This window comes from Bufo bufo, chromosome 2 (genome assembly GCF_905171765.1).
Source record: "Bufo bufo chromosome 2, aBufBuf1.1, whole genome shotgun sequence".
NCBI lineage: Eukaryota > Metazoa > Chordata > Amphibia > Anura > Bufonidae > Bufo > Bufo bufo.
The window spans coordinates 42,405,356-42,433,021 of NC_053390.1; the positions used below are offsets into that span (position 1 = coordinate 42,405,356).

General features: G+C 45.3%; 1 protein-coding gene across 3 annotated transcripts in view; it reads left to right on the forward strand.

Annotated features, from left to right (window-relative positions):
• Positions 1 to 27,201, forward strand: part of AMACR (alpha-methylacyl-CoA racemase) — an 89,262-nt gene extending 62,061 nt beyond the window's left edge. For all 3 annotated transcript variants that reach the window (XM_040420998.1, XM_040421000.1, XM_040420999.1), the window contains 2 exons: positions 5,887 to 6,073; positions 26,662 to 27,201. In XM_040420998.1, the coding sequence (XP_040276932.1) occupies positions 5,887 to 6,073; positions 26,662 to 27,071 (597 nt within the window). In that variant the 3' untranslated portion in view covers positions 27,072 to 27,201. The remainder of the gene's footprint in view (positions 1 to 5,886; positions 6,074 to 26,661) is intronic.
• Positions 27,202 to 27,666: the final 465 nt, after the last annotated feature.

The window sequence follows — 27,666 nt, forward strand, 5'->3', positions numbered from 1 at the left end:
GTCCCCTTATCAGTGTAGAACAGAGGGAACTGGCTTAGCTGTCCTGAATTATGACTAAAGGCCTGGTTAAAAGGTTGAACATTGACTTATATGACACTTGACTTCTAACAGGCAGCACTAGAGGCACAGCTTTCTTTTCTTTTTTTGGGAAAGAGCTGATTTGCATACCTTTTTTACGTAAACATTCCATGGACTATAATATTCCGTATGCCTACTAGGTGCTCTCCACTAGTTGAAATGGTACCCTCCTGGTCCAGAGGCTAAGAGAATTCATCAATCAAATGTTTTAATAAATCTTAACTTGTTTTATGATCCTTTTATCTTAGATTTTCACTCTCCAATTTTACTAAGAGATGGTACTCTGCGGATGTCTATGTGCTTGAGACATAACTTAGGATTGTTGCCCAGTTAGTATTTCATCTGAAGACTGGGGTGACTGTAGCTCATCAGTGCAGAACAGAGCTGGGTCATAGGCCTCTGTCAAGGATCTGGGGGAGTACTAGTTCTCCTGCTTGGGAGCACGTAGTAGGCGCAAGGGGTCGTATAGGCTGAGGGGGCTATCGCCCCGAAAAACAGTTGTCTGCAGATGAAGTACTGGCTTGTCTCAAGACCTGTTTTAAAGGTTGAACATTAACTTGTAGGATAGCTACATCTAACAGGCAGCACCAGAGGCTCGGTTTTCCTTTCTTTCTTTTTCTAATTTGCATACAAAGAACTCCTATACATTTTTGAAGGGTACAATCACATCTTAAAGGTGCCATCTGTTAGTAAAATTGACCAATAGTTCATCGTTTTTTGTTTTGTTTTTTTACATCATTCTTCGAGTGACAATGTAATGTATTTTGCTCTTCTGCAAGCCTTCTGGACACATCTGTTACTGTAATCTGACTTCTGGAAGTTTCATTTCAATTCAACTCTTGTTTGTCCTCTGAGCATGTTCTCCTTGCTCGCAAGAAATGTGTCTCTAAGGTATATTTCCGATGAAGTGATGAGGATGTGCTGGTGTTGCATCAAGTATCCTAAGGACTGATGTACGGGTCTGTCGGTATAAAACCATCAACATCCACCAGGATTTGGACGTCAAAGGAACTTTATATTATTCCTAGTTGTTTTGTTAACTTGATGTTAAAATAATTTCTGTTGAAAGGAGTTGATAAAAATATTCAAGTCCTCCATGGACTAAGAGAGAAGTGAAGCTTTTCAATTACTTGTGTTGAAGCCACTAAGATCCTGCTGTCCAGGAGAACAAACTGGCACACGAGGAAGAACAAGCTGCCCCCATAGCTGTCCCCTTAAGCTATACTTCTCCTTTAAAAAGTGAAAAAATTGTAGCAGAAAAGCAATGTTAAAAAATGGTAAAGCTCAAATAACTAATTTGCAAAAACTATTGGGTAGCCATAAGGCCATCACTCAAGGAGAAGTATACAGTGATTCAACGTCATATGTGACAAGGAGCATATTCTCTAATTTTATCTCGTCAAACTTTTATTTTTGGTATCCTTTTAGGATTTCAACCATGTTCAAAATGTTATGGCCCCTCCCTTTCGTGCATTTTTAGTGGTTAGAGGACATTAGTACCCTGATTGGATCTGTTGATTACCACATCCCTAAGCTGACTGAATGCCTTAAGGGTTTTCCGGTGGATCTAAATGAAATAATCCTGACCAGTCAGTGGATTGGAGTGTTTGTTATCCTTTTAACAAAAAGATCACTTTCAGGAAAGATTGGGAACCCTGTAAAAAAAAAAAAAAAAAAATTAAGGTACCATAATAATCAAGATGCTTACCTGTTGCTCCGCTAAGAGATCGTGCAGTATCCTCTCCGTTTCTCTCTCAGATTTGGTTAAATAAAAGGTTATTTATTTAATTTTAAATTATAATTTTTTTGTATGGATTTTCTTTAAAGTGTACCTCGAGTTATAAAACGGCTTTCCATAAACAAATAGTACAGGCGACTATATGAAACTTTGTAATATATCTTGTTAAAGAAAATGCTTCTGGCTGCTTTCACATGAGCGAGTTGTACACTCCGGACTCGGAGCCCGAGTATAACACAACTCCTGTCCTGAACTTCCAGCACTGCCAGGGTCACATAGCATTATATTGTTTTTATGATGCTATGTAACCCTCCGGAGTGTACAACTCGCTCGTGTGAAAGCAGCCTCTATCTGCTCTTTCTTGCTTTTAACATTGACATCTATAGAGAGGAGGCTGCTGGAGGAGAGATACACAAACTGCGGTTCCTTAGCTCTGCTACATGTAGCACTTTTGACTCTACTATAGCTAGTAAGATGATGCTCTACCACTGTTCAGAGTAAGTTAATAAATTACTTACTAGATGGCTGCATCCTCCTCATCCCCCTACCCCCCCCCCCCCCACCTTTATAAACTTTTGTGTATTAGCCTGGAGACAGAGGGACTACTAAGAGGCTGAGTGAAAGCTCAGGAGGAAGCATAATTCTTTAATAAGATACATTACAAAGTTTATCTTCACCTGTACTATTAATTTTTGAAAACTTCTGTATAACTGAAAGTAAACATTAAGACCGTATAGTCAAATGTCGAGACAGGTGAGAATAGTAAGCCAAGGCTAATCACCTCAGTCTGAGCTGCCCTTAGTTATCAGACAGATTAGTTACTGTACCTTTTTTAAATAAGGTTCCAGCTGGAATGACACCGGTTGCTCAAAAGACTGGACTTTACCTATAGCAGTCACATTCTGGCGTTTGGATTCCACTAGGACTTACAGTGAGGACAAACTGGATAACTGCAAGATGGAGACAAAGGAAATAATATTATAAAGTACATATCAAGAGACAAGTGCACTTAACGATAGATTTCAGGGACCGAGTGATGTTTGCAAATGGATGAAGGCTTTGGTAGTCTGGCAATGGAGCAAATAGGAGATGAGACCCAACCCTGATAGGCAGAACCCAACAAGACTGCCAGAAAACTGCAAACTCGGCCAACAGACAATGAACATAATCCACAGGAAGACAAAAAACCTCAATGCTGGCAGCATTGAAAGGCAGAAGGACTATAGATTCCAAGCTGCACTGACACAACACAAATAGACAAATAGGATATTAGGAATGCAATGATTCTGGATGCAAGTGCACAGAGCTTCTGCTATACCCAGCAACAAGAGAGCCAAGAACCTGAACATTTAAAGGAAGGTTAACCAATCGTCAAAAAAAAAAGAAAAAAAATCCTCCCTAAATTAACTAGGCTGAGCAAGTTGATCATCTGATCAGACTCGGGTGCAAAGCAGTTGCATAGCAAGTGTGCCAACAATGCTAGTAACCAGGCAAACATGAAGCGACAGGGAAGGCCCTGTTGCTTGTGACACCAGACTGTGCCTTGTCCACAGCATCATTATTTATTTATATTTTTTCTTTTCTAATTTGTGTTTACCACTCCTAGCTTGGTATCTGTTCAGTTTTGAAGATGTACACAAATTGACACTAATAATTAAAGGTAATGACAAAGTCCTCAAAGGGGACATTTCCAGTTAATTATTTTTAGGTTTCCACAGATGCATCCTTTTGAACTGCAAGTCCTATAGATCCTTTTCAAAATGTCTTGGTTGATGGGATTCAGTTTCCTCAAGCCTTGAAACATTCATGTAATTCTTGTTGTGTGCATTCAGTATCCCAAGTCTGAGGGTGAGGTCAGGTCAGGCAGCGAAGAGTCAGATCTGGAGATCAGGCAGAAGTCGGTACACGGGCAGACAAACAAGATAATGGCACACGTTTGCAGGACACTAAAGCACTAGAACCTTCCTACAGGAGAAGGTGCCTTAAATACCCTATAGCGACTAAACATGGGCTGTGAACTATTAAGGTGTGCCCTATGGCCCTTTTAGGAGCTAGAGAGAGTGTGCTAAATCTATATGCAATAAGAAGCAGACCTGGCAGGGAGCAGGCCTCAGCGTGCATGGGGAGGACAGCTCAGCACTACGCCGGAGGCCCTGGTGAGCACTCTAGCAACTGTGCCTAAGTTGGAGATGGCGGTGGGCATGGACCACGAATGGAACAGAGGAGAAAATTCGAAGAACTTGCAAGATCATCCCTTCTAACATTTGGTTCTGCAAGGAAGCTTTACTTCACCAAACCTGTTTTCCAACATGGCAGATTTTCAGTCCGATCCTCTGATCTGAGGTTTTTATAGACTACATATACTTAGTACCATATGTCCACAGGGTCATGGTATAGAATAAGCACCAGCAGACCCACCACATTTGCTCCGGTAGGCAGGGTAAGCGGACGCAGTACAGAGGCACTAAACAGTTCTTAAACACAAGTTCAGTGTTCGCCTACCTGTCCTCCCAGACAGGCCGCAACCCGAACATCCAGCCACAGGCCTCACACACCACTACTGCCGTCCAGCTGGCCTTTTAAGACAGTCAGCTGTCGGCAAAGCCCGAACCGGCCTATGAGGTCCGGTGCTTGACCTTATCTGGGTGTCGATCAATCCAGCAGCACATGCTGGGAGGAAAATACCGTCCACTCCGCACCAGACCTTTCACTGTGTCACATAATGGACATGGATGCACTTGTACATGTATGCCTCTTGTGTTTTTATATATATATCTGCTGTGGGGATTCGCTCTGGTAGTTAGGACTATCGGATGCAGTATAGAGGCAAAGTACAAGGTTCTTGAATCAAACAGCGGTGTTTATTCACACATTGGTGTATAACAAAATGCAGATAAGCTGTATCACAAAACGCAGGTGGCTTGGTGTTTGTTAACACACAAGGAAAGTCCATAAACAATAAAAGGGTCACCTTTTCTCCTGGGTGTTTATTCACACCCTGTTAGCAGTTTTGCCTCATCAAGTCCATAGGCGATCTGAGTCCTCCAGCCCGGCTCAAACCTCAAATCCCAGCACAGCCCTCAGTTCACAGCACACAGACTCCTGAGCTCCACTGTCAGAAGGAGGTAAATCCACCACACCTGGCAGTGCTGGCTGGTTTTTATGCCTGGCAAAACCCGGCCTGATACATGGGGAGTAGTCACCCACCCAGCACTTTGACTACTCCCAGTAAGAGCCGTCCCGGATCAGCTATGACAGCCATGCTAAATCTCAAGGTGTCAATTGGCAATAGCTGCTGCTGACCTAAAATACCGGCTCTTATTTCACCGAGGCCAGGAACCTCGGTGACCCATACCTTCCATCCACGATGATTCCAGGTACCTTTTTACACTGCGTTTAGAAATTGCTTAGTTTTTATGCGCCATGTTTGTCACTTCACAGCCTTTTTTGCTTTGTGTTTTAAGGTAACATGAATTACTTCGTATTGCCTATTCTATTCAATCTTCATGCATCTTTACTACTGTTTTTTTATGAATTTTGTCTTTGTTGATCCTTATTCTAGTCCGTTGGCATTCTCCTCGCTCCTTATTAACAAAGTTGCTCTCTGGCCTTTACTCTGCTAGAATGGCAGTATCATGGACCGAGGTCGGTCTCACATCTTCCTGGCTCTGCCAGTGCGGAGCTGGGGTCACGTGCCGTTCTTGATAATTGTGGCGTTGTGTGTTATCTGCTTCTCAGGCGCTGGTGTTTTTATGCACTGGTATCTTTGCTTTCTGGCATGTACACTTTTTGGAATGTGTATTTTTGTAATGCATACCAATGTGAAAATGGTATGGTCCTCTTCTCCCTTCTTCCCAAAACAACTACAAACTTGCCCACAGGTTGTGTGTGGTATTACACCTTAACCCCATTCACTTCAGTGGAACTAAGTTGCAATACCAGGCACAGACATGGACAGGGGTGGCGCTGTTTCTGGAAGAAAGCGGCTAATCTCAGTCATCTTTCAATAAAATTTAGGATTCAGTAAGTTCTGCATTGCCGTTAACCCCATTCTGTCACTTCTTTTCAAGGTGGAAGGTGCTTCATACCTGGGGTCATTTGTATGGAAGACACAGAAATCAGGTTTGTGGAGCAAACCTCGCGGTGAGAACGTGCTGGATGGGGGAGCGCCATTCTATTGCACATACAAGACCGCGGATGGAAAGTACATGGCTGCGGGTGCCATTGAGCCCCAGTTCTATAAAGAATTTTTGAAGGGTAAGTTATTAAATCCTATAAATGTGATTTGCAGTAAGTTTGCTATCGGTTGTTATCTGTACCTATGGTATGGATGTAAACCTGTAACAGGTATTATTCATCTTCTATCATTTTCAGAATATGCTAGGAGTGGTGTGTTTAGTTTTTTTTGTAACATACAGTATGACAGACTGATAAGGTCACAGCACCCCTTGTGGTCACGTATGTTATAGAGAATAACACTTAGCAATTGTTTTGCAACCAGTCCCCCCCCCCCCCTTTGTTCTGATATATATACGTATTTTAAAATAGGAGTCAACTTTTCAAATAGTCTTGATAAAACATATTGCAACTTTTTGTATGTTGTTCATATGTAAATATGTATTCCTTCGCTTCTTTTTGCTAACCTATCTGTGAGCACTGTACTTGCAGCAGATTATAGTGTTTTTCCCTGAGGCATCTTCTTGGTTGCATTTTTTTCTCCCAGAATTGCTAAAAGGGGGGCACAAGCTCACAATGAGAGAAGGGGAAGAGCTTTGCAGGTAAGAGGAGCTCGTAGCTTTGCAGGTAACACACACTGAGCTCAGAGCTCGTAGCTTCGCAGGTAGCGCACACTGAGCTCAGAGCTCGTAGCTTCGCAGGTAGCGCACACTGAGCTCAGAGCTCGTAGCCTTGCAGGTAACACACACTGAGCTCAGAGCTCGTAGCTTCGCAGGTAACACGCTCGTCGCTGGCCGCTCTGCGACATCTCTGCTCTAATTGCTACTACTTATGCTTTACTTATATCGTGGGATGAAACGGGAAATGGGAATATCCCTAACATGCCTAGAAAGTTGTGCCAAATATATATTGTAAGGGATAGTCTCTCTTTCAGGGGGTCACACTCACAGAACTCGTCACAGACCCCAGGATTTAAGGGCCAAAACTGTGTTTTATTGCGGCACGTCCGCGTAAACATAAACAGTTGTACAAAATAAACTCCTGCCCGTCTGGGCTCTACCTAAACACATAGATTTCCCTGACTCACCTCTAAGTACCGCTTAGTGTCAGGGTCTCAGGCTCCAAGCCTTAGCAGGTTCCACTCATCAAGCGTCAGTCCACACAGGGGAGAGATCAGGCTTCGCATAGCCTTGTAGCCCCTCAGTCTTTCTGACTGAGACCACACACAGAGCCTCTGCTCCAGTATCACAGACACTTCTCCCTCCAAAGTTCAGGCTATCGCCTAGCCTCGTGGCCCCTCAGCCCACCCGGCTGAGACCACTCACACAGAGCCTCACCAGGACTCTGCTTCACCAAACACTCCAGAGTGAGACACACAAGATCCAGTAGCAGGATTAAATAGGATCCCTGGATAGGGGCATGCCTCAAATCCCGGACTGGAACCTGGGGAAATGACACCTCAATGCTCACATTGCCACAATATAAAAAAAATATATTACAGCGACCTCCAATATGTATTTTTTTTTTTCCCCTTTCAGTCAGGGGTTCTGCAGTCAAAAATGCTGGTTTCACTGTGGAAATCTGCAAGAAACTTATTAAAACTCAAATGTCTGATCACTAGGTGTTCTGCTCTGGTACCTCCAGGCGATCAAGAGAAGGGAGGTCCCAGTGTGACCCATGTGAATGGTGCGCTCCATTCTCTTCTATGGGACTACTAAGTACAGTGCTTGCTGCAGTCCCATCGAAGTTACTGGAGTGGTAGTCACTCATGCACTCCATTCTTATGGGGCACTCTTGTGATAGTGTGTGAGAATTGTTAGTGGAATCTCCCTTAACCTCCTCAGGACCGCCGCACGCAGGATTGCGTCCTGGCGGCGGCCCTGTAATTCCTCCTGGGCGCGTCCTCTCGCAAGACGCGAGATTTCGGGCAGAGCCGGTCCGCACATGCGCAGTGCGGGCCGGGAATCGTTACATCAGAAGTTCGTCACCAACCTGCCAGCCAATGATCATCGCTGGCAGGTTGGTGACTTTTAAAAAATCGAATCAGAAGCCATTATTTATAAATATAAGGTGTAAAAATGGCTTCTGTGCTCCTCTGCTGGTCCTTTTCGTCGGTTGATCCCAGCAGAGGAGCACACATCACTGTGAGTACCCACCAAACACTACACTTAGCCCCAGATCACCCCAATTAACCCCTTGATCACCCCTGTCAATCACTAGTGAAAGGGAAAAAAGTGATCAGTGTAAACTGTCACATTTTTTATTTTTTTTTCACCAGTATTGACTGTTAGGTTTTAGGTTAGTTTAGGCCCCTTTGTTAGGTAGTTAGCGTCGGTTAGCTCCCAGCCCACCGCACCGCAGTCGCTGATTAGTGTATCGCTAATCAGCATTGGTACTTTTATAGTATCTGTAAGTGATCAGAACTGATCACAGTCAGATCTATAATAGTATTAGTGTCACCTTAGTTCGCCCTCCACCCAAAACGTAGTGTTTGCCCGATCAGGCCTGATCGGTCGCCCACACGTGTGTTCACCCATGCCCGCCCCGCCGCAGTGACAAAAAAATCTGTTTTGATATTTTTTATCAACCGCAGCGGCCTCTGGTACTTCGCTAGCCTCCCATTTGTAAGACAGGCTTGCTTTTTTTCTTGGGTAGTCTCAGGGAATACCCCCTAAATTTAGTTGACCAAATGTCAAACAGGGGGTATTCTTCTGAAGAGGCCTACAGGATTCTGACCCAGTCGGATGAGGAATGGGAACCCTCATCTGACGAAACCAGCGGGTCAGAATACGAACCTGTAGAAAGCAGTGGCAGTCTGACCCAAAGTTCGGATGAGGAGGTTGAGGTCCCTGATAGCACCAGGCGTACCCGGCCCCGTGTTGCTAGACCACAGGTTGCGCAGGATCCGTTTCAAGGGCAGCAGAGTGGGGCTGGCGCTGTCGGATTACGTGGTGAGGCATACACCAGCAGCGCAGCCCATCCTGGACCTAGTACCAGCACTGCCGTAGAACATGGTGAAGTGGCGAACACCAGAAGGGCAGTTGAAGCTGGTACGGTGGCACGTGCAGTAGTTACCCCGTCGCAGCCACCGCACAGACAGGCCCGTAGAGCCCCTAGAGTCCCTGAGGTGCTGGCAAACCCTGATTGGCAGCCCCCAACTTCAGCCGCACCAGTAGTTCCCCCTTTCACCGCCCAGTCTGGAGTTCAGGTTGAGACAGCTCAGATCGGATCGGCACTGGGGTTTTTTGAGCTGTTCTTGACTGCGGAGCTCTTGGACTTGGTCGTGGCAAAAACAAATCGGTATGCCACTCAATTTATAGCCGCCAACCCGGGAAGCTTTTATGCCCAGTCTTTCCGGTGGAAACCCGTCCAAGTTTCCGAATTTAAAACTTTTCTGGGCCTGACAAAAAAACATGAATTGCGGTCGAATTGGTCCACGAACCCAATTCATCACATGCCCATGTTCTCTGCTGCCATGTCCAGGACACGATTTGAGACCATCCTGCGTTTCCTGCACTTTAGCGACAACAGCACCTCTCGTCCCAGAGGCCACCCAGCTTTTGACCGGCTCCACAAAATTCGGCCCCTCATAGACCACTTTAACACCAAATTTGCAGATTTGTATACCCCTGAGCAAAACATCTGCATAGACTAGTCCCTTATACATTTTACTGGGCGCCTTGGCTTCAAACAATACATCCCAAGCAAGCGCGCCCGGTATGGGGTCAAATTGTATAAGCTCGGGGGCGTGGCCTGCTGCCGACTGAGATGGCTGCTTGGTGAGGGAGCTCCGCTTCACCATCCCTGATAAGCGACCCAAAGCACATTGGCAAAAGAGGGACTGAGCTACCGAATCGTCTCCTACCTGCACAGTGACATGATGACCAGGAAGAAAGCTTCTCGTCCGGGTCTCCGACGCCTCACTGACTACTTTTCTGCTCAGGAGCCTGATGGCGGCTTCCCACCACTACGCACCGTCTCTTCACCAGCGCTGCAGGAGGCCAAGAACAACTCATCACCCACAGCCAGGAGAATCTCTCCTCCTTCGTCAGCCAGCTGCAGTGACACAGAAGGACGAGACAAGCAATCGCAAACGCTACATCGATCCAATGCAAGTGGAAATGAACACCATGATGCCTCCAGGCCTGAACAAGGGGAAGCCATGATTTCCATAACGCCGGTGAGTGACTTCATAGCTGGCACCGTGGCAAGCAGTATTACCCCCTCAGATAGGCCCCGATCCTCTGCTGTAGCTAAGACCACAACTAAAGTGCACGCGGTGTTGGATCCTCTGCAGAATTTTGTATGTTCTGATCAAACATTGTCAGAATACTCACTTAAAGTGATGATGACGGCTGTACATCACTCTCTCATATCACAGCTGCAACAAGTGGCCTCCTCTATTACTTCCTCCTTGGATGATATGGGATCCAGGGTGAATCGCATTGAAAATAAAATAGGGGAATTAACCAGCTCCCACAACGACCTTATTGATGCGCATTATTCTCTAGAAGATGAAGTGGCAGGGTTGAGAGCTAAAATGGCTGACCTGGTGGACAGAAATGGGCGCAACAATTTAAAATTCAGGGGCATCTCAGAAACAATACCCCCGGCTAACCTGCAACAATATTTGGGAGAAATGCTCCAGTTGGTATTCCCAGATAAAGATCCCCAATTGCTCTTGATAGGGCGCATCTGCCTATACTGCATAAAAGAAGAGCTAGTTTCCCACGTCAGGATAAATCGCAATTTACCAGCTCCATTTCAGGACATTCTAATTTTTGCTGATCTTTCGCAAGCAACATTGCAAGCCAGAAAACAGCTCTCCCCAATAACCAAAGTATTGAGGGATCTCCAAATTCCATACAAGTGGGGATTCCCGCTGAAGCTTCTGATACACAGAGACAGGAAAATGTTCGTTATCAGGAACCCTGAAGAAGGTGATTCTCTGCTTAAATTTGGCACACTGGAAGATCAATATCGCCGGTTCCAGCAAGAAAGAAATCCAACACCCATGTGGCCCCGGACTGGACCTCAGTGGGAGATTGATCCTGAATGTACTACCTTCATGGTCCACTATATCCTCCTAGCCAATTTGTTATTAATTATAGGGATGGCGGAGTAAGGCCGAACTGTTCATCCCCGATTTCTCTGGTCCAGGGTTCTTGTAACCTCCTTCAGACCAGACCGATTCGGTTCTGTTTGCTAACAGGTTGACTCTTTGCTAATGTTTGATTTTAATTTTTTTGTCCTTTTTTTTTTGTTTTTTATCTTTTTGATGGTCATATGCAGGGGTCAAGTCCTGGGAAAAAAAGTGTGGGAACTCACCCAAATGCCTCCGCGTGACACAAAGGGCAGGGGAGGTTGGGAGGAGGAGCAAGCAAGTACCGTATTTTTCGCCCTATAAGATGCACCGGCCCATAAGACGCACCTAGGTTTTAGAGGAGGATAATAGGAAACAATATTTTTCATTCCACCTCAGGTCAGACCCGCAATGTTAATTAGACCTCAGCTCGCAGGCACAGCCCCAATGCCTCAGATCAGACCCCCATGTCAGCCATCAGCCCTCCATGTCATATTTCTCCCCGTCCATGGCACAGACAGACTACAGACATTGTCTCCGGCCCATTATGTAACCCCATCCTCACCCATGTCACATTTCTCCCCCTCCATTTGATTGCTCTAACACCTAAAGAAAAAATAATAATTTTAAAAACCTGATGTTTCTCCAGATGATCTTATGCTAAAAGTAGTGGTAATAGAGTCTCAAAGGTCTATAGAAGCAGGTACACTATTTTTACAAACCTTTGAGACTCTATTAACACTACTATCAACATCAGGTCATTTAGAGAAACAGCATCTTTTTTTAATTATGTTTTTCCTTTAGGTGTTAAAACATAACTTTCATTTGATTGCTGTAACACCTAAAGGAAAAATCATTTTAAAAACCTGCTGTGTCTCTAGATGACCTTATGTTAATAGTAGTGTTAATAGAGCCTCAAAGGTCTGTAAAAATAGGGTAACTGCTTCTATAGACCTTTCAGACTCTATTACCACTGCTATCAACATAAGGTCATCTTGAGAAACAGCAGGTTTTTAATTTGTTTTCCTTTAGGTGTTCAAGCAATCAAATAAGTTATGTTTTAACACCTAAAGGGAATTTTTTTTTTTTTAAACTTGCTCTTTCTCTAGGTGACCTTATGTTTATAGTAGTGTTAATAGAGTCTCAAGGGTCTATAAAAACAGTTACCCTATTTTTACAGACCTTTGAGACTCTATTAACACTACTATCAGCATAAGGTCATCTAGAGAAACGGCAGGCTTTTAAAAATCCCTTTAGGTGTTAGGGTAGATTGCAATCAAATTAACGTTATGTGTTAAGATTAGGGTCAGAAGCAGACAAGCAGGGCTTTGTTTAGCCTCTTGGGTATTAGTTTTTACATTCATAAAGCTCCACATTGAGCTTCTAGCAGCAGACAGATGCCAGGGCACTTCTGTGGTCACCTCACCTGGGCACATGGTCTTTGCTCAGCAGAGTCCTGCCATACATGCTGGGTAGATGCTAGAATGGATTTGTTAGAAGGAGGTCTGTGACGTCACTGGTCACATGCTCCTTCATGGTCACATGATCCACTGTGAGAACGCCTGCCTCCTGCTGTGTTCAGCTCCAGGGAGAAGGGGGTGTGAAAGGATGGACCAATGGCAGGGCAGCTAGCTGATACTGGCCAATCAGCAGCCTCCTGCTCCTATCTGCGACTTAGACAGAGTGAACACTGGCTGGGGAGGGGAGGGCGCCCGGCAGCGCTGCTGGCAAGTTAGTGATAAAAAAAAAAAAAAAAAAGGTTAGTTTTTCCGCCCACCCCTTTCTCTGTGCAGAGTGCGCCCTAAGGCAGCCCGCTTGGTCTGCCTTATAGAAGCTCCGGCCCAGAACGGGAACGGCGTTCCTGCTGTGAAAAAAGTGCAGGAACGCCGTTCCCACCCGTTCCCCCTTGACTCGACCCCTGGTCATATGCTTGTAACTCCTTCACCACTTCAGCTTAGATATGTAAAAAATCTATTATGTATTCAGCTCTTAGGTAATTTCCATTTCTATGGCAGTTAAGGTATTGTCTATTAATGCCAAGGTTTGAACTCCCCTTATAAAAGATCCTCACACAGATTTTTCCCGTAATGGTTTCTCTACTATATTACTAGCCAACTCTAATAAGAAAAAAGCAGGGGTGGCTATTGCAATTAAAGACTCCCTGGGCTTTCAAGTTGAGAAAGTGTTAATTGACGAGGGGGGACGATATATTGTTCTGGTAGGCTTAGTGGGTTCGGTTGCAATGACCCTGGTCAATGTTTACTCCCCCAATAAATCCCCGATAAGGTTCTTAAACAAAATCCTGAGGAAGACACGTACTATGCAAAAGGGATATCTAATGATTTGTGGGGACTTTAACATAGTGCCGGATGGAAATCTGGACTCATCAAATTCTGGTAGGCTAAAAGCCCCAACCCTGGGGCGGTGGCTGAGAGACAATCAGCTTTATGACACATTTCGATGTTTAAACGCAAATTCGAAAGAATTTAGCTTTTATTCTGTGAGACATAGATCGTTCTCCCGAATCAATCTGTTTCTCTCTGATAGGCCACTATTATCCAGGATCTCTAAATCTTCTGTTGGGATCACATCATGCACCAATTTCGTGCTCAATCTCCCAAATTCTGCCTGTTAATACTCAAAAATCTTGGAGGAATAATACCTTTCTCTTGCGGCATCCTAAATATAAACCACTTACAGAATCCGCCATAGCAGAGTATTTTTCTTTCAATAATACAGAAAACATTAACTCTTTTACCCTTTTGGCAGGCTCACAAAGCAACCATTAGAGGGGAACTGCTAAAACAGAGCTCACACTTCAAGAAAGCCCGTGAGGCTAAGCTATCAGCTCTTCTGGATGAAGAAGCTAGGTTTGAAGAACAAGTCAGATCAGACCCTTTCCTTAATTCTTCACAAGAATTTAATGTCCTTGAGACATGAAATTCACTCCACCCTACAAATGGATTACGATCGCCAATTAACCTCTATGCGGCTTTCATACTATCAATCCTACAATAAACCGAGTAGGTTAATGGCGAGGAAAATAAAACCTTTAACACAAAAATAAATATCCCCTACTTGATAGCCCCCTTTAAAACTTCTGAAATGGATGCTACGATCAGATCTCTTAAATCAAATAAGTCACCTGGCCCTGACGGGTATTCCAATGAATACTATCAATTGTTTTCCCCCTTTTTACAGCTACATCTTGTTCAGCTTTTTAATAAGGTGTTAGCTGGAGAACAATTCCCATCGGAAATGCTACAGGCTACGATTGTTACTATCCCGAAGCCTGGTAAAGCGACAGATTCCCCTGCAAACTTCCGCCCGATTTCTCTCCTCAACTGCGACGTAAAGCTATATGCAAAATTGCTTGCCCATAGGCTTTCGAAAATTTTGCCTTTGTTAATACATAGTGACCAAGTGGGCTTTACAAAGGGTAGAGAGGCGCCGGATGGTACCTGTCGGATATTAGGCCTGTTGCAAAAGGCTGGGGGGTTGACGATGCCTTCTCTGCTTCTAACCTTGGATGCAGAGAAGGAGTTCGACCGTATACACTGGGGATTTGCGTCAGCGGTGCTGGATAAGTTCGGCTTCCGGGGCCCTATCAAAAATGCGATCCAAGCTCTATACTCCACCCCCTCCGCTAGAGTATTGGTTAATGGCTCCCTCTCCTCCCCTTTTTTAATCCCGAACGGCACCCGTCAAGGCTGCCCTCTCTCCTCTTTCCTTTTCTTAATGGTAATGGAGCCCTTCGCAGAAATGATACGGATGTCAGAATCGATACGTGGCATTTCAGCGGGTAATAGGCAGCATAAGATAGGACTCTTTGCTGACGATGTCATTCTGACCGTAACTGACCCCTTGCCTTCATTGAGGGCTACTTTGCAGATTATCAGGGAATTCGGAGAAGTATCTTATTATAAAATCAACGAATCCAAATCCTAGCTGTTAAAGTTTCCCCATCTTTAAGGAGGGCACTGGAAAATGAATTCCCTTTCCAATGGGCAGTAGAACCAATCACATATTTGGGCGTACAAATCTGCTTCCCTCTCACACGGTTAGTCAAAAGCAACTATGATGTTTTATATAACTCCCTCCAAACTGATCTGGACCGTTACTCTAAATTGGACCTATCCTGGCTAGGGCGAATAGTAATATACAAAATGATGGTGCTTCCAAAGATTCTATATCTCTTTCGTACCCTGCCCATCCCTATCCCTACCTCAGTCATAGCAAAATTTAAGTCTCAAATGCTTTCATTTATCTGGAATAAAGGCCCTCACAGAATAGCGGCCTCTATACTTTATAGTCATAGATCCCACGGAGGCTTGGGACTTCAAAATCTTCAGGGATACTACGACTCCTTTGTTTTTAAACAGTTGAGATTTTGGTGTAGTCAAGAACAGACCCCTATCTGGCAACAGATAGAAGTGGACCTTAATAAAGGAAATCCACTTTATTCTCTTCTTTTACTACATGCTATAGATGATAGCTTTCCGCTTCCCACAGCGCTGACATTGAAATCATCTATCCAATCGTGGAAATTATTACTACAGCGTATTGGTCCGACGTCTCCAAAAAGAATTGTACAGGCCCCCATAGAGATCATGCAATACTATATAGCAGATTTCTCGGTGGGTGGTTGGCGGAAAGCGGGGATACGGGTGCTAAATGATTTCTATGATAATGATGTTTTGAGGTCGTTTTCATGCCTACAGGTCTCTTTTGATATACCAGACTCTTACCAGTATCAATATACTAGGATTGCTCACTTTTTAGCGAAGTGGCCCAACAGAGTTGTAATGCTTCCGGTTGATCTTCTCAATTATATGCTTTGCGCGCAAGGAGTTTCACAGATTCCCACAAGTTCAATTTACAAAACCGTGATAGGAGATGTACACTTGTCCAAAAAGGCACATTTCCTGAACTGGGGGAGAGAGATCTACGGCTCTCATATTCTAAAACTAAATGGCTAGCAGCGATTAAAATCGCATATCGTGCTACAAAGTGCTCTAACTTGTTAGAATGCTATCACAAACTACTCGGTGGTATTTTACCCCCGTTAAACTTAGCAAATTCTATCCCAATGTTGAGAATGTGTGTTGGCGCTGTCAGGAGTCGCCAGGCAACCTAATACATATTTTCTGGGAATGTGTTAAACTCCAATCCTTTTGGATAGAAGTTGGAGAGCTGGTGAGAGAGGTGACAGGCAACAAAATTTCTCTATCCCCGGCTATGGCACTCCTCTCATTGGATCTCGACCTGATTCCAGGACAACTGAGACTACTGATTTGTCATATTATCGGCCAAACTCCTAATTGCTAAAAATTGGAAATCATCCACAATCCCTTCCCTGAATGACCTTAAAGGAAAAAATTCTACCCATGCTATATTCGAACATCTTTGGGCTCAGCGGACCAGTAGGATGCGTTATTTTCAATCTTCTTGGTCTCCCTGGCTTGCAAAATTCCCTATTCCTAGGTGATTTAATCCCTCCGGTCTGATAATAGAAAGGTTCTTTACCCGGATCCGGTTTTCTAATTAAGATAATTAGGTGACCATCGATCTCTTTATTTTCTCCTTTTCTTTTCTTTTGCTTAGTCTTTCGTTATTTTTGATTTTCCGATCCCATATGTTGCCTTATCTCATTTGTCGCTGTTCTACGTTGGCAGCACCCAGGCGGGTGCCATAGGACTAGATATTTGTTAAATTCTTGTTGGTGTAATCTAATTAGTGGCTGTGACCACTCTTTACTGGTTTGACGATTATGTCTTGCATCCTAAGTGGCTGCGTCCACATTGCAATTGTTGTCTTTTATTTTATGCCATTTCGACAATAAAAATATTGTGAAAAAAAATTGTATAAGCTCTGTGAAAGGGCCACAGGCTATACGCACAAATTTTGAGTCTATGAGGGTAAAGATCAGACCCTGGAGCCGGTCGGTTGCCCTGACTAACTGGGGAGCAGTGGGAAGACAGTCTGGGACTTGGTGTCACCCTTATTTGCCAAGGGGTACCACCTTTATGTGGACAATTTTTACACAAGTGTGCCCCTCTTCAGGCATTTGTTCCTAGAACAGATTGGCTGCTGTGGCACCGCGCGACCTTGTTGCCGGGGCTTCCACTAACTGCTTGTTGCCACCCGTCTTGCACGGGGGGAGTGGGCTGCCTTGTGTAACGAAGAACTGCTCGCGGTGAAATGGAGAGACAAGTGTGACGTTTACATGCTCTCCTCCATTCACGCAGACACGACAATCGAAATTGAACGAGCAACTGGAGTCATTGAAAAGCCCCTCTCGGTCCACGACTATAATTCGCTCATGGGAGGGGTGGACTTCAATTACCAGATGTTGGCTCTTTATTTACTTTCCCGCAGGACCAGACGCTGGTATAAGAAGGTGTCTGTATATTTAATTCAATTGGCTCTGTACAATAGTTTTGTTCTCTACAGTAAGGCTGGGAGAACAGGATCGTTCCTCAAATTTCAGGAAGAGATCATCGAGAACCTCCTGTATCCAGGAGGTTCCGTGGCCCCAACCACCAGTGTAGTGAGCCGTCTACACGAGCGACATTTCCCCAGTGTAGTTGCTGGTACCTCAACCCAACCGCCACCCCGAAAAAGATGTCGTGTCTGTAGCAGGAGTGGAATAAGGCGTGACACCCGCTATTTCTGTCCTGACTGCCCGGACCACCCTGCCCTATGCTTAGGGGAGTGTTTCCGGAAGTACCACACACAGGTACACTTAGCATAGGGATTGCGTTACACAGGACAGGCACACAGGGGTCTTAGGGCCCTTTCACTCACAGCTGCTGCAAACCTCTCCTTTCACCTGGGACAAAGTGCATAATGTACTTCGCCACATCTCTGGGCGATTTGCGCTTTGCACATTGTCCCATGGGGAAGGAGAGGTTTGTCCTATAAAAGGTAAAAAAAACAACAGAAAAAACACAGGTAAGCAAAAAAGTTAATGGTTCAAAAAAGTTTTAAAAAGTTCATGTTCTGTTGCAAATGTTATATAAAGTTAATGTTAATAAATTTATTGCCTTGCGGTCTGGTGTTTTTTTTTTTTTTTTTTTTTTTTACCTTCCAGGTGGACCAACCGGTCGACTAGCTGCAGCACTGATGTGCATTCTGACAGAAGCATTGCGCTGCTGTCAGATTACACAAAAGTCGGTGTATGCGGCGCTGCAAGACGAGATTTTTTCATCCACATTGTTCGATGCGAATGAAGAAATCTGTGTCATTCATTTTTTCTTTCAGCCCAGAGGCTGAACAGAAAAAAAAAAAATCTCATTACCCGTATGCTCAATATAAGGAGAATAGCAGAAACTCCTAATGCTGGCCATACATGTAATGATTGCGGAGACCCTCAAATGCCAGGGCAGTACAAACACCCCACAAATGACCCCATTTTGGAAAGTAGACACCCCAAGGTATTCGCTGAGGGGCATATTGAGTCCATGAAAGATTTAACTTTTTGTCCCAAGTTAGCGGAAAGGGAGACTTTGTGAGAAAAAACAAAAAAAAATCAATTTCCGCTTACTTGTGCAAAAAAAATAAAAAATTCTAGGAACTCGCCATGCCCCTCACGGAATACCTTGGGGTGTCTTCTTTCCAAAATGGGGTCACACATGTGGTATCGCCGTACTCAGGAGAAGTAGGGCAATGTGTTTTGGGGTGTCTTTTTACATATACCCATACTCTGTGAGATAAATATATGTCAAATGACAACTTTGTATAAAAAAAATGGGAAAGGTTGTCTTTTAGAGAAATATAAAGACACCCCAAAACACATTGCCCTACTTCTCCTGAGTACGGCGATACCACATGTGTGACACTTTTTTGCAGCCTAGGTGGGCAAAGGGGCCCAAATTCTAAAGAGCACCTTTAGGATTTCACAGGGCATTTTTTACACATTTGGATTTCAAACTACTTCTCGCGCATTAGGGCCCCTAAAATGCCAGGGCAGTATAAATACCCCACAAGTGACCCCATTTTGGAAAGAAGACACCCCAAGGTATTTTGTGATGGGCATAGTGAGTTCATAGAAGTTTTTATTTTTTGTCACAAGTTAGTGGAATATGAGACTTTGTAAGAAAAAAAAAAAAAAAATCATTTTCCGCTAACTTGTGACAAAAAATAAAAACTTATGAACTCACTATGCCCATCAGCGAATACATTAGGGTGTCTACTTTCCGAAATCGGGTCATTTGTGGGGTGTTTCTACTGTCTGGCCATTGTAGAACCTCAGGAAACATGACAGGTGCTCAGAAAGTCAGAGCTGCTTCAAAATGCCGAAAGAGAAGGTCACCAAAAATTGCCCACATTTGACAGTGTCCTAATGTGCATTTTGCAAAAAAATTGACCGAACCACATGCAGTAGATGAGTGAGGGCCTCAGTCTTAGGCTCGCTATTCTAGATGCTCAGGTATCCAGGGAATGCACAACCCGGGACTTTGCATAGATGGCAGCAAGTGTCTCAGAGAAGGCAAACTTCCGACGATGACATGAAATGTGCAATGTCTCCTTTCCTGAGTACATAAGATAAGGAGCTCTGTGTAAAATGTCAGCCGGGTCATAGTAAATGACATTAGCTGACTTTTAACTGCTTCAGTAATGAATGATGGGAGATAAAAGCCGCTCGCTCATCTCTGGTATATAGGATTGTGCTGCGTGATTGCCTCCTGGTAGGTAAACACTTGAGTGCTCAGAGTCCACATCACCGCTAATGTAGTCGTGCCGAGTGACAATGGAATTGTGTTAACATGGTAGAAGGGACATATTCTTCATGTTGTCACGTCGGGTACCAAAACGCCGTGCCTTCCATTGGATAGAGGCTGTGCTTGGTTTTGCAGCTTAGCCTCCTTTACATAAGCACTATGAACAGGAACTAATAGATCTAAGGCTTAGGCACTCGCCTAGGGGAAAATTTATGTCCGTAAATGGAATGCACTCGTAGCGTTTCCTAATCTTTCTATCTAGTGTATTGTTTCTCAAGTTGCCTAAAAATGTTGGCAACTAGTTTTACAGTGGATCTGCCCAAAAAAATCGACATCACCAAGCATTCAGAACCTTGCAGATTTGGCTTTCAGTCTTTGAAGTAAATTTGGATCCCGCATAGGTCACTCCTTGTCAGATACCAACCCATAACCAGTAGCCACCAGGGCCACCAGGGCTAATGTTGTGCATCACACAGCCTTGTCCTGAAGTGACCTCCATGAGCCATCCTGGGAGGAGAAGTTTATTTTCCCTCTTCAGGGTGTTCAGTTGTCGGTACTTTTTACAGGAACCGCTGGGCTCCGCTAATTTTCTGATTTAATCTCCCTACCGGCATTTACAGCCTTAATCATTTTCCGCCCGGTATCCTATTGTGTCCGACCCCAGAGACAAAATTATTTGCCTGTTTTGCAGCAATAAATCCACTTTTATGTCGGTGGAGTAATTGGGTGTCAGTGTGAAGTTAATGCATATGATTCATCGTTATCTTGCTGGAACACTACACGTTAGATGGCTTTGTAGCAGCAGCCTGCCCGCCGGGACGGCAGGATTACCATGTACCTCCTTGTTCTTCTACTTAACTGTTGCATTAAGAAGCCTTTATACTGGTCCTCTTGGATCTGAATGCTGAGTGCCTTCTCATCGGCATAAACATACAGTGCATCCAGAAAGTCTTCAGACCCTTTCACTTTTTTCACATTTTGTTATCTTGCAGCCCTCTGCTAAAATAAAAAATAAAAAAATAAATCTGCACTCAATACCCCATAATGAGAAAAAGAAAATTTCTCGTGGACGTACATATTCAGACCCTTTGGTGTAACACAAAAAATGAAGCTCTGGGGACCTCCCACTTCTCTTGATCATCTTTGAGATGTTTCTACACCTTGAATAGTCACCTGTGGTAAATTCAGTGGATTAGACTGGATTTGGAAAGACACATGCCCTGTCTGTAAGATCTCACAGCTGACAATGTATATTGGAGGAAACTCCAAGCCATAAGGAGGAAAGAACCTTGGAGCTCAGAGACAGGATTGTGTGGAGGCAGAGATCAGCCCAGAAAAATCCAGTCTTTTCCCATTAATCTGCACTCAATACCCCATAATGAGAAATTGAGAATAGTGTTAGAAATATTTGCTAAACTAACTAAAAAAAAAATAAAAAAAATCTTGCATTGACATAAGTATTGAGCCCCTTTACTCAGAACTTAGTTGTTGAAGCCCCTTTTGGCAGTTACTGCCTCCAGTCTTCTGGGGGAATGATACCTCGAGGTCTGCACATCTGGATTTCGGGATTTTCCACCATTCTCTGTAGATCCTCTCCAGCTCTGTCAGGTTGGATGGGGGCCGTCGGAGGACAGACCTTTTCAGGTCTCTCCAGAGATGTTCCATTGGGTATAGGTCAGGGCTCTGGCAGGGACACTGAAGGACATTTACAGAGTTGTCCCTAAGCCTCTTCTGTGTTGTCTTGGGTGTGCTTAGGGTCATTGTCTTGTTTGACCCAGTCTGAGGTCCAGAGCTCTGGTTCAGGTTTTCATTAAGAATATCTCTGTATTTTGCTCCATCCAGCTTTCCCTCCACCCTGACCAGTCTCCCTGTCCTCCCAGCATGATGCTGCCACCACCATGCTTCACTGTAGGGATGGTATTGGGCAGGTGATGGGCAGTGCCTGGTTTCCTCCAGACATGACGAATTGAGGCCAAAAAGTTCCATCAGCCCAGAGAATGTGTGTGTTTGTTTTTTTTTCCTCACCATCTGAGAGTCCCTTTGGGTTCTTTTGGTAAACTCCAGGTGGCTTTTGTGTCTTCTACTGAGGAGAAGCTTATTTCTGACTACTCTTCCATAAAGCCCAGATTTGTGGAGTGTTGCCGTGATGGTCAACCTTCTGGAAGTTTCTCCCATCTGCACACAGGATCTTTGGAGCTCAGCCAGAGTGACCATTAGGTTCTTGGTCACCTCTTACCAAGACCCTTTCCCCCCCTGAGAAAAGAGAGAGACCTTATTTAGACAGAGCTGTGTCTTTCCAGATCATGTCTAATCCACTGAATTTACCACAGGTGACTCCAGATATAGAAACATTTAAAAAATGACCAAGAGGAATGGGAGGCACCAGAGGGAAATTTCAATTGTTACAGCACAGGGTCCGAATAACTTTCATTTTTCCTTTTTTAATAAATTTGCAAAAATTTTAAAAACTGTTCTCAGTTCTCATTATGGGGTATTGACCGCAGAATGATGGGGAAAAATTTGTATTAATTTTTTTTATTTTTGCACAAGGACACAACGTAGCAAAATGTGAAAAGGTCTGACTACTGAGTGCATTGTATTACATAAAAAGGAAGGATTGGGGGAGTGTGAAGAGTGTGACTGTCTCGCAGCGGTCACGTGCAGCACATTCTTCATACGCAGAAGTATTCTCCTCACAGGGGTCACACATCGTGCAGCACACATACAACTTGTGACTTGTGCAGAGACTATAGTTTTACTTCTGGAATTTTTCTTTTGTTTTATGGTAAAAATTTCTGAGCCAGAGGGTCAGGGGTCCCATCCCATCCCTGCAGAGTCAGGCCAGTACATTCCCACCAGTAGTAGATGGAGGTGAAGGAGACCTGAGTGAGGGTGGTATCATCCCCTCAATGTGTGTTGTAGTCCTCGGTGGGGAGATGAAGTTGCAGAGTGCAGTTGTCAGAGATGGAGGTAATGAGTGCCATTGCTATATATCCACTGGATATGTGCCCGCCAAGTCTATTGCCTGGTTATGTGATTGTCTTGCTACCCTGAGCAGACGGGTATTGGCTATCTGTTGAAGAACAATTTGCCAACTGGGTGTTACCAGGTATGATGATGATGATCATGATGTATAGTCTTGGGTACACGCAGTCTTACCCTTCGGGCCTCGATGCGCTGTAAGTATGTCTTTGGAGTGTGGGAGGAAACCGGAGAACCCGGAGGACACCCACGCAAACACAGGCAGAATATACAAACTCCATGCAGATGTTGCCCTTGGTCGGTTTCGAACCTAGGACCCCAGCGCTGTAAGGCAACAGTGCTAACCACTGAGCCAGCGTGCTGCCCGATAGTATGTGACACTATCCCAGGGATGGGCAAACTGCGGCTCTCCAGCTGTTGTAAAACTACAACTCATAGTATGCCCAGTCTGCCTACGGCTATCAGTCTACAGCAGGGCATGATGGGATTTGTAGTTTTAGAACAGCTGGAGAGCCGCAGTTTGCCCATCACTGCACTATCCGATCAGTGCTTCCAGTGTCAGACTGTTCAGGAACACCCCCCCCCCCCCCCCCCAACTGGTAGCACCCCTCTGGACCTTTATATTCATTCATAAACGTCCAGTAGGAATGATGGAGGAATGGCACAATGCATGAGTCCTGACAATAGATGCTCCTGAATTGTTATTACACAGGGAACACAAGGTGAAGGAGAGCACACTGTGCGTGAGCGGCTGCTCTCTATTCACGTCGGGGGCCCCTTTCTGGAGATGGGTGCAGGTCCCAGAGGTGGGACATTGATGGCATATCCTACTGATGAGCCAACAGCTTCAAAGCCAACTGGTCTCTAAGGTGTCCTGCCTCAGTCATAGAGGCAGAGCGTATAAATGGACAGGTCCTCTGAAGACCATGCAAGGGGTTAATGAGCTGTATCCCTTTTGGCCGGAGTCTCCAACTGTAGTGCCCACTAGTGTATACCTCCCCGATGATGACCCCCGTGTACACAGACTGGGTGCGTTTTAAAGCTGCTTCATAACACCTCTAACCAATTAGGTCTCTGTAGGACAGGGATGGCCAACCTGAGGCTCTCCAGCTGTTGCAAAACTACAACTCCCAGCATGCCCACACTGCATTTAGCTATCAGTCTATAGCAAAGCATGGTGGGAGTTGTAGTTTTAAAATAGCTGGAGAGCCACAGGTTGGCCATCCCTGCCGTAGGAGATCTCCTGGCGTCCGATTACACAGGTTTTCTGATTTTATATAAATTGAGTTTAAAGGAATTTTCAGAGAATTTTGAATTAATGACCTATACTCCAGATAGGTCGTCACCTGCGACCACCGCCGATCAGCTTTTTGAGACGGTAGCGGCGCTCCTGTGGCCATGTGACGTCACGGTTATTATCCCATTGATGTGAATGAGGCTGAGCTGCTATACTAAGCATAGCCGCTATCAAATGAACGGAGCTGTGCTTGGTGAGGGTCCCCACAATCAGATACTGATGTGATGACCTATCCGGAGGATCGGATCCAGGTCATTGTGTAGTAGTCTCGGGAAAAGCCTTTTATTCTCTGTATAACTGAAAAATTCTGCAACTTTCTAATAGACTGCGTTTCAGTTCTTCTCCATTTTCAAGATGTCTGTTAGTGAATAAGAACACTCTTTTTTCCATTCATAGACATTAATCCTGTTCCATAGCTAGTCCTGCTCTCAGCTGAGAAGTTGTATCCAGTCTAGACAATACTCTGTGAGCTCAACAGCCCGGACTCCAGACTGATACATTGTAACAAACTAGCACAGTTGTATCCAGTCTAGACAATGCTCTGTGAGCTAAACAGCCCGGACTCCAGACTGATACATTGTAACAAACTAGTACAGTTGTATCCAGTCTAGACAATGCTCTGTGAGCTAAACCAGTGGTCCCCAACCTTTTTTGCACCAAGGACCGGTTTCATGCGAGACAATTTTCCCAGGGACCGGGTGGGGGGGGGGGGGAGTTCTGGGCAGGGCTTAGGGGGTGGGCGGGGCTGACTGATTCACGCGCATAACAAAACACAAGGTGCATATTAAAATATATAATGACTATATAAACTGACTATGGTCTCTGCTGCACTGGTCTCTGCTGCACTGGTCTCTGCTGCACTGGTCTCTGCTGCACTGTACCATATTTTTCGCCCTATAAGATGCACCTAGTTTTAGAGGAGAACAATAAGAAGAAAAAAATGTCATTACACCTCAGGTCAGACCAACAATCAGACCCCCAATGTTAATCAGACCTCAGATCAGACCCCCAATGTTAATCAGACCTCAGATCAGACCCCAAATGGCTCAGATCAACCCCCAAACCTTTAGCCATCTATCAGCCCCCAATGTCAGCCATAACCCCCCCCAATGTCAGCCATAACCCCCCCCAATGTCAGCCATAACCCCCCCCAATGTCAGCCATAACCCCCCCCAATGTCAGCCATAACCCCCCCCCAATGTCAGCCATAACCCCCCCCAATGTCAGCCATAACCCCCCCAATGTCAGCCATAACCCCCCCAATGTCAGCCATTACCCCCCCCCCCCAATGTCAGCCATTACCCCCCCCATGTCAGCCATAACCCCCCCCCCCAATGTCAGCCATAACCCCCCCCCCCCAATGTCAGCCATAACCCCCCCCCCCAATGTCAGCCATAACCCACCCCCCCCCCCAATGTCAGCCATAACCCCCCCCCCCCCCAATGTCAGCCATAACCCCCCCCCCCAATGTCAGCCATAAGCCCCCCTCTGGTCAGCCATAAGCCCCCCTCTGGTCAGCCATAAGCCCCCCTCTGGTCAGCCATAAGCCCCCCTCTGGTCAGCCATAAGCCCCCCTCTGGTCAGCCATAAGCCCCCCTCTGGTCAGCCATAAGCCCCCCTCTGGTCAGCCATAAGCCCCCCTCTGGTCAGCCATAAGCCCCCCTCTGGTCAGCCATAAGCCCCCCTCTGGTCAGCCATAAGCCCCCCTCTGGTCAGCCATAAGCCCCCCTCTGGTCAGCCATAAGCCCCCCTCTGGTCAGCCATAAGCCCCCCTCTGGTCAGCCATAAGCCCCCCTCTGGTCAGCCATAAGCCCCCCTCTGGTCAGCCATAAGCCCCCCTCAGGTCAGCCATAAGCCCCCCTCATGTCAGCCATAAGCCCCCCTCATGTCAGCCATAAGCCCCCAGTGCAAATAAAATAAAATAAAAAAAACACTTACCTCTCCTGCTCCTGGTCACCATCGCGATCCTCTTCATTCTGCTGTCGGCTCTGGCTGTGTATAGCGGCGCACAGTGTCAGGTCACAGAGCGACCTCACGCTGTGCGCAGCCCTGCACAGCCGATAGCCGAGCCGAGGACCAGGAAGCGGTGAGTACAGATCCTTCACCGCTCCCTGGTGCTTCATTAGTACAGAGTTAAAGACGGTCCTGATCGCCGCGGCCCGGCTAACAATCCTCCACGGCCCGGTTCTGGGCCGCGGCCCGGCGGTTGGGGACCGCTGAGCTAAACAGCCCGGACTCCAGACTGATACATTGTAACAAACTAGCAGAGTTGTATCTAGTCTAGACAATGCTCTGTGAGCTAAACAGCCTGGACTCCAGACTGATACATTGTAACAAACTAGCAGAGTTGTATCTAGTCTAGACAATGCTCTGTGAGCTAAACAGCCTGGACTCCAGACTGATACATTGTAACAAACTAGTACAGTTGTATCCAGTCTAGACAATGCTCTGTGAGCTAAACAGCCCGGACTCCAGACTGATACATTGTAACAAAGAGATCTGTGCAGCTGCTGCTGAAGTACATGAAATGAAATATATAGTAAATGTAATTATAGAAATGACCGTATCATCCTCTTCTCCCCAGGACTTGACCTCAATTCCTCCGACCTTCCCAACCAGATGAGTCTTTCTGATTGGCCCAAAATGAAGGATAAATTTGCTGAAAAGTTTTTGGAGAAGACGCAGGAGCAGTGGTGTCAGATTTTTGATGGCACGGATGCATGCGTGACGCCGGTCTTATCCTTTGACGATGTCGCAGTGCATGAGCACAATAGAGAGCGAGGATCTTTCTTCTCTAATGATGAAGGGGAGCTGAGTCCGCAGCCTGCCCCACTTCTCTCCAGGACCCCCGCTGCTCCTTCTTCCAGCAGAGATCCTTTGGTCGGGGAACACACACGTGAAGTGCTGGCAGAATACGGCTTTAGCGCTAAAGAAATTTCTGATCTTCAGTCTTCTGGGGTGATTGCTTGTAGTAACCCAAAATCACAGCTCTAACCTGATGTCCCGGGAGAGGCGAGCAGCCGTGTCACTTAAATCTAATTTGTCACTCATTAGTGTTGATTTTTGTAATATAATATATAAAATGTAAAATTTGTTTCCAAAATGAGATAATAAAATCTGTATTTTTCTAAGGTTCTGGTTTTATGTTTCTTTTTGCCATAGGAATCAATTGAGTGAAATGATTATTTATTCTGCCACTAGGGGGAGCTCACTGCCTATGATTTAATTGACGTCAATGAGGGCGGCAAAAATTTCCTATGCAGTGAGCTCCCCCTGCTGGTGGCTGCAGCATATTGAAAAATGATATTACGTTGAATTTGTTCTCTCCATGGCTGCTACACACTTCCTCTTTCCCCTTTTTGCTTATGTGAGCTGTGCTGTACACCCACAGTTACCCTGCACTCCTGTGTTTTGCTGTGCACCTTCTTCTCCTCTTGGTCAACATTTACGAAGATTTGAGGGCATGGAAGAGCCAGTGAAAAATCAAAGGTGATAAATGGGGAAAATGGCCCTTGCTTGTACACCCTAGACCTACCACGATATCCTGTATTAATCCATTTTCACGCTAGACTACCAGGGATAATTGATA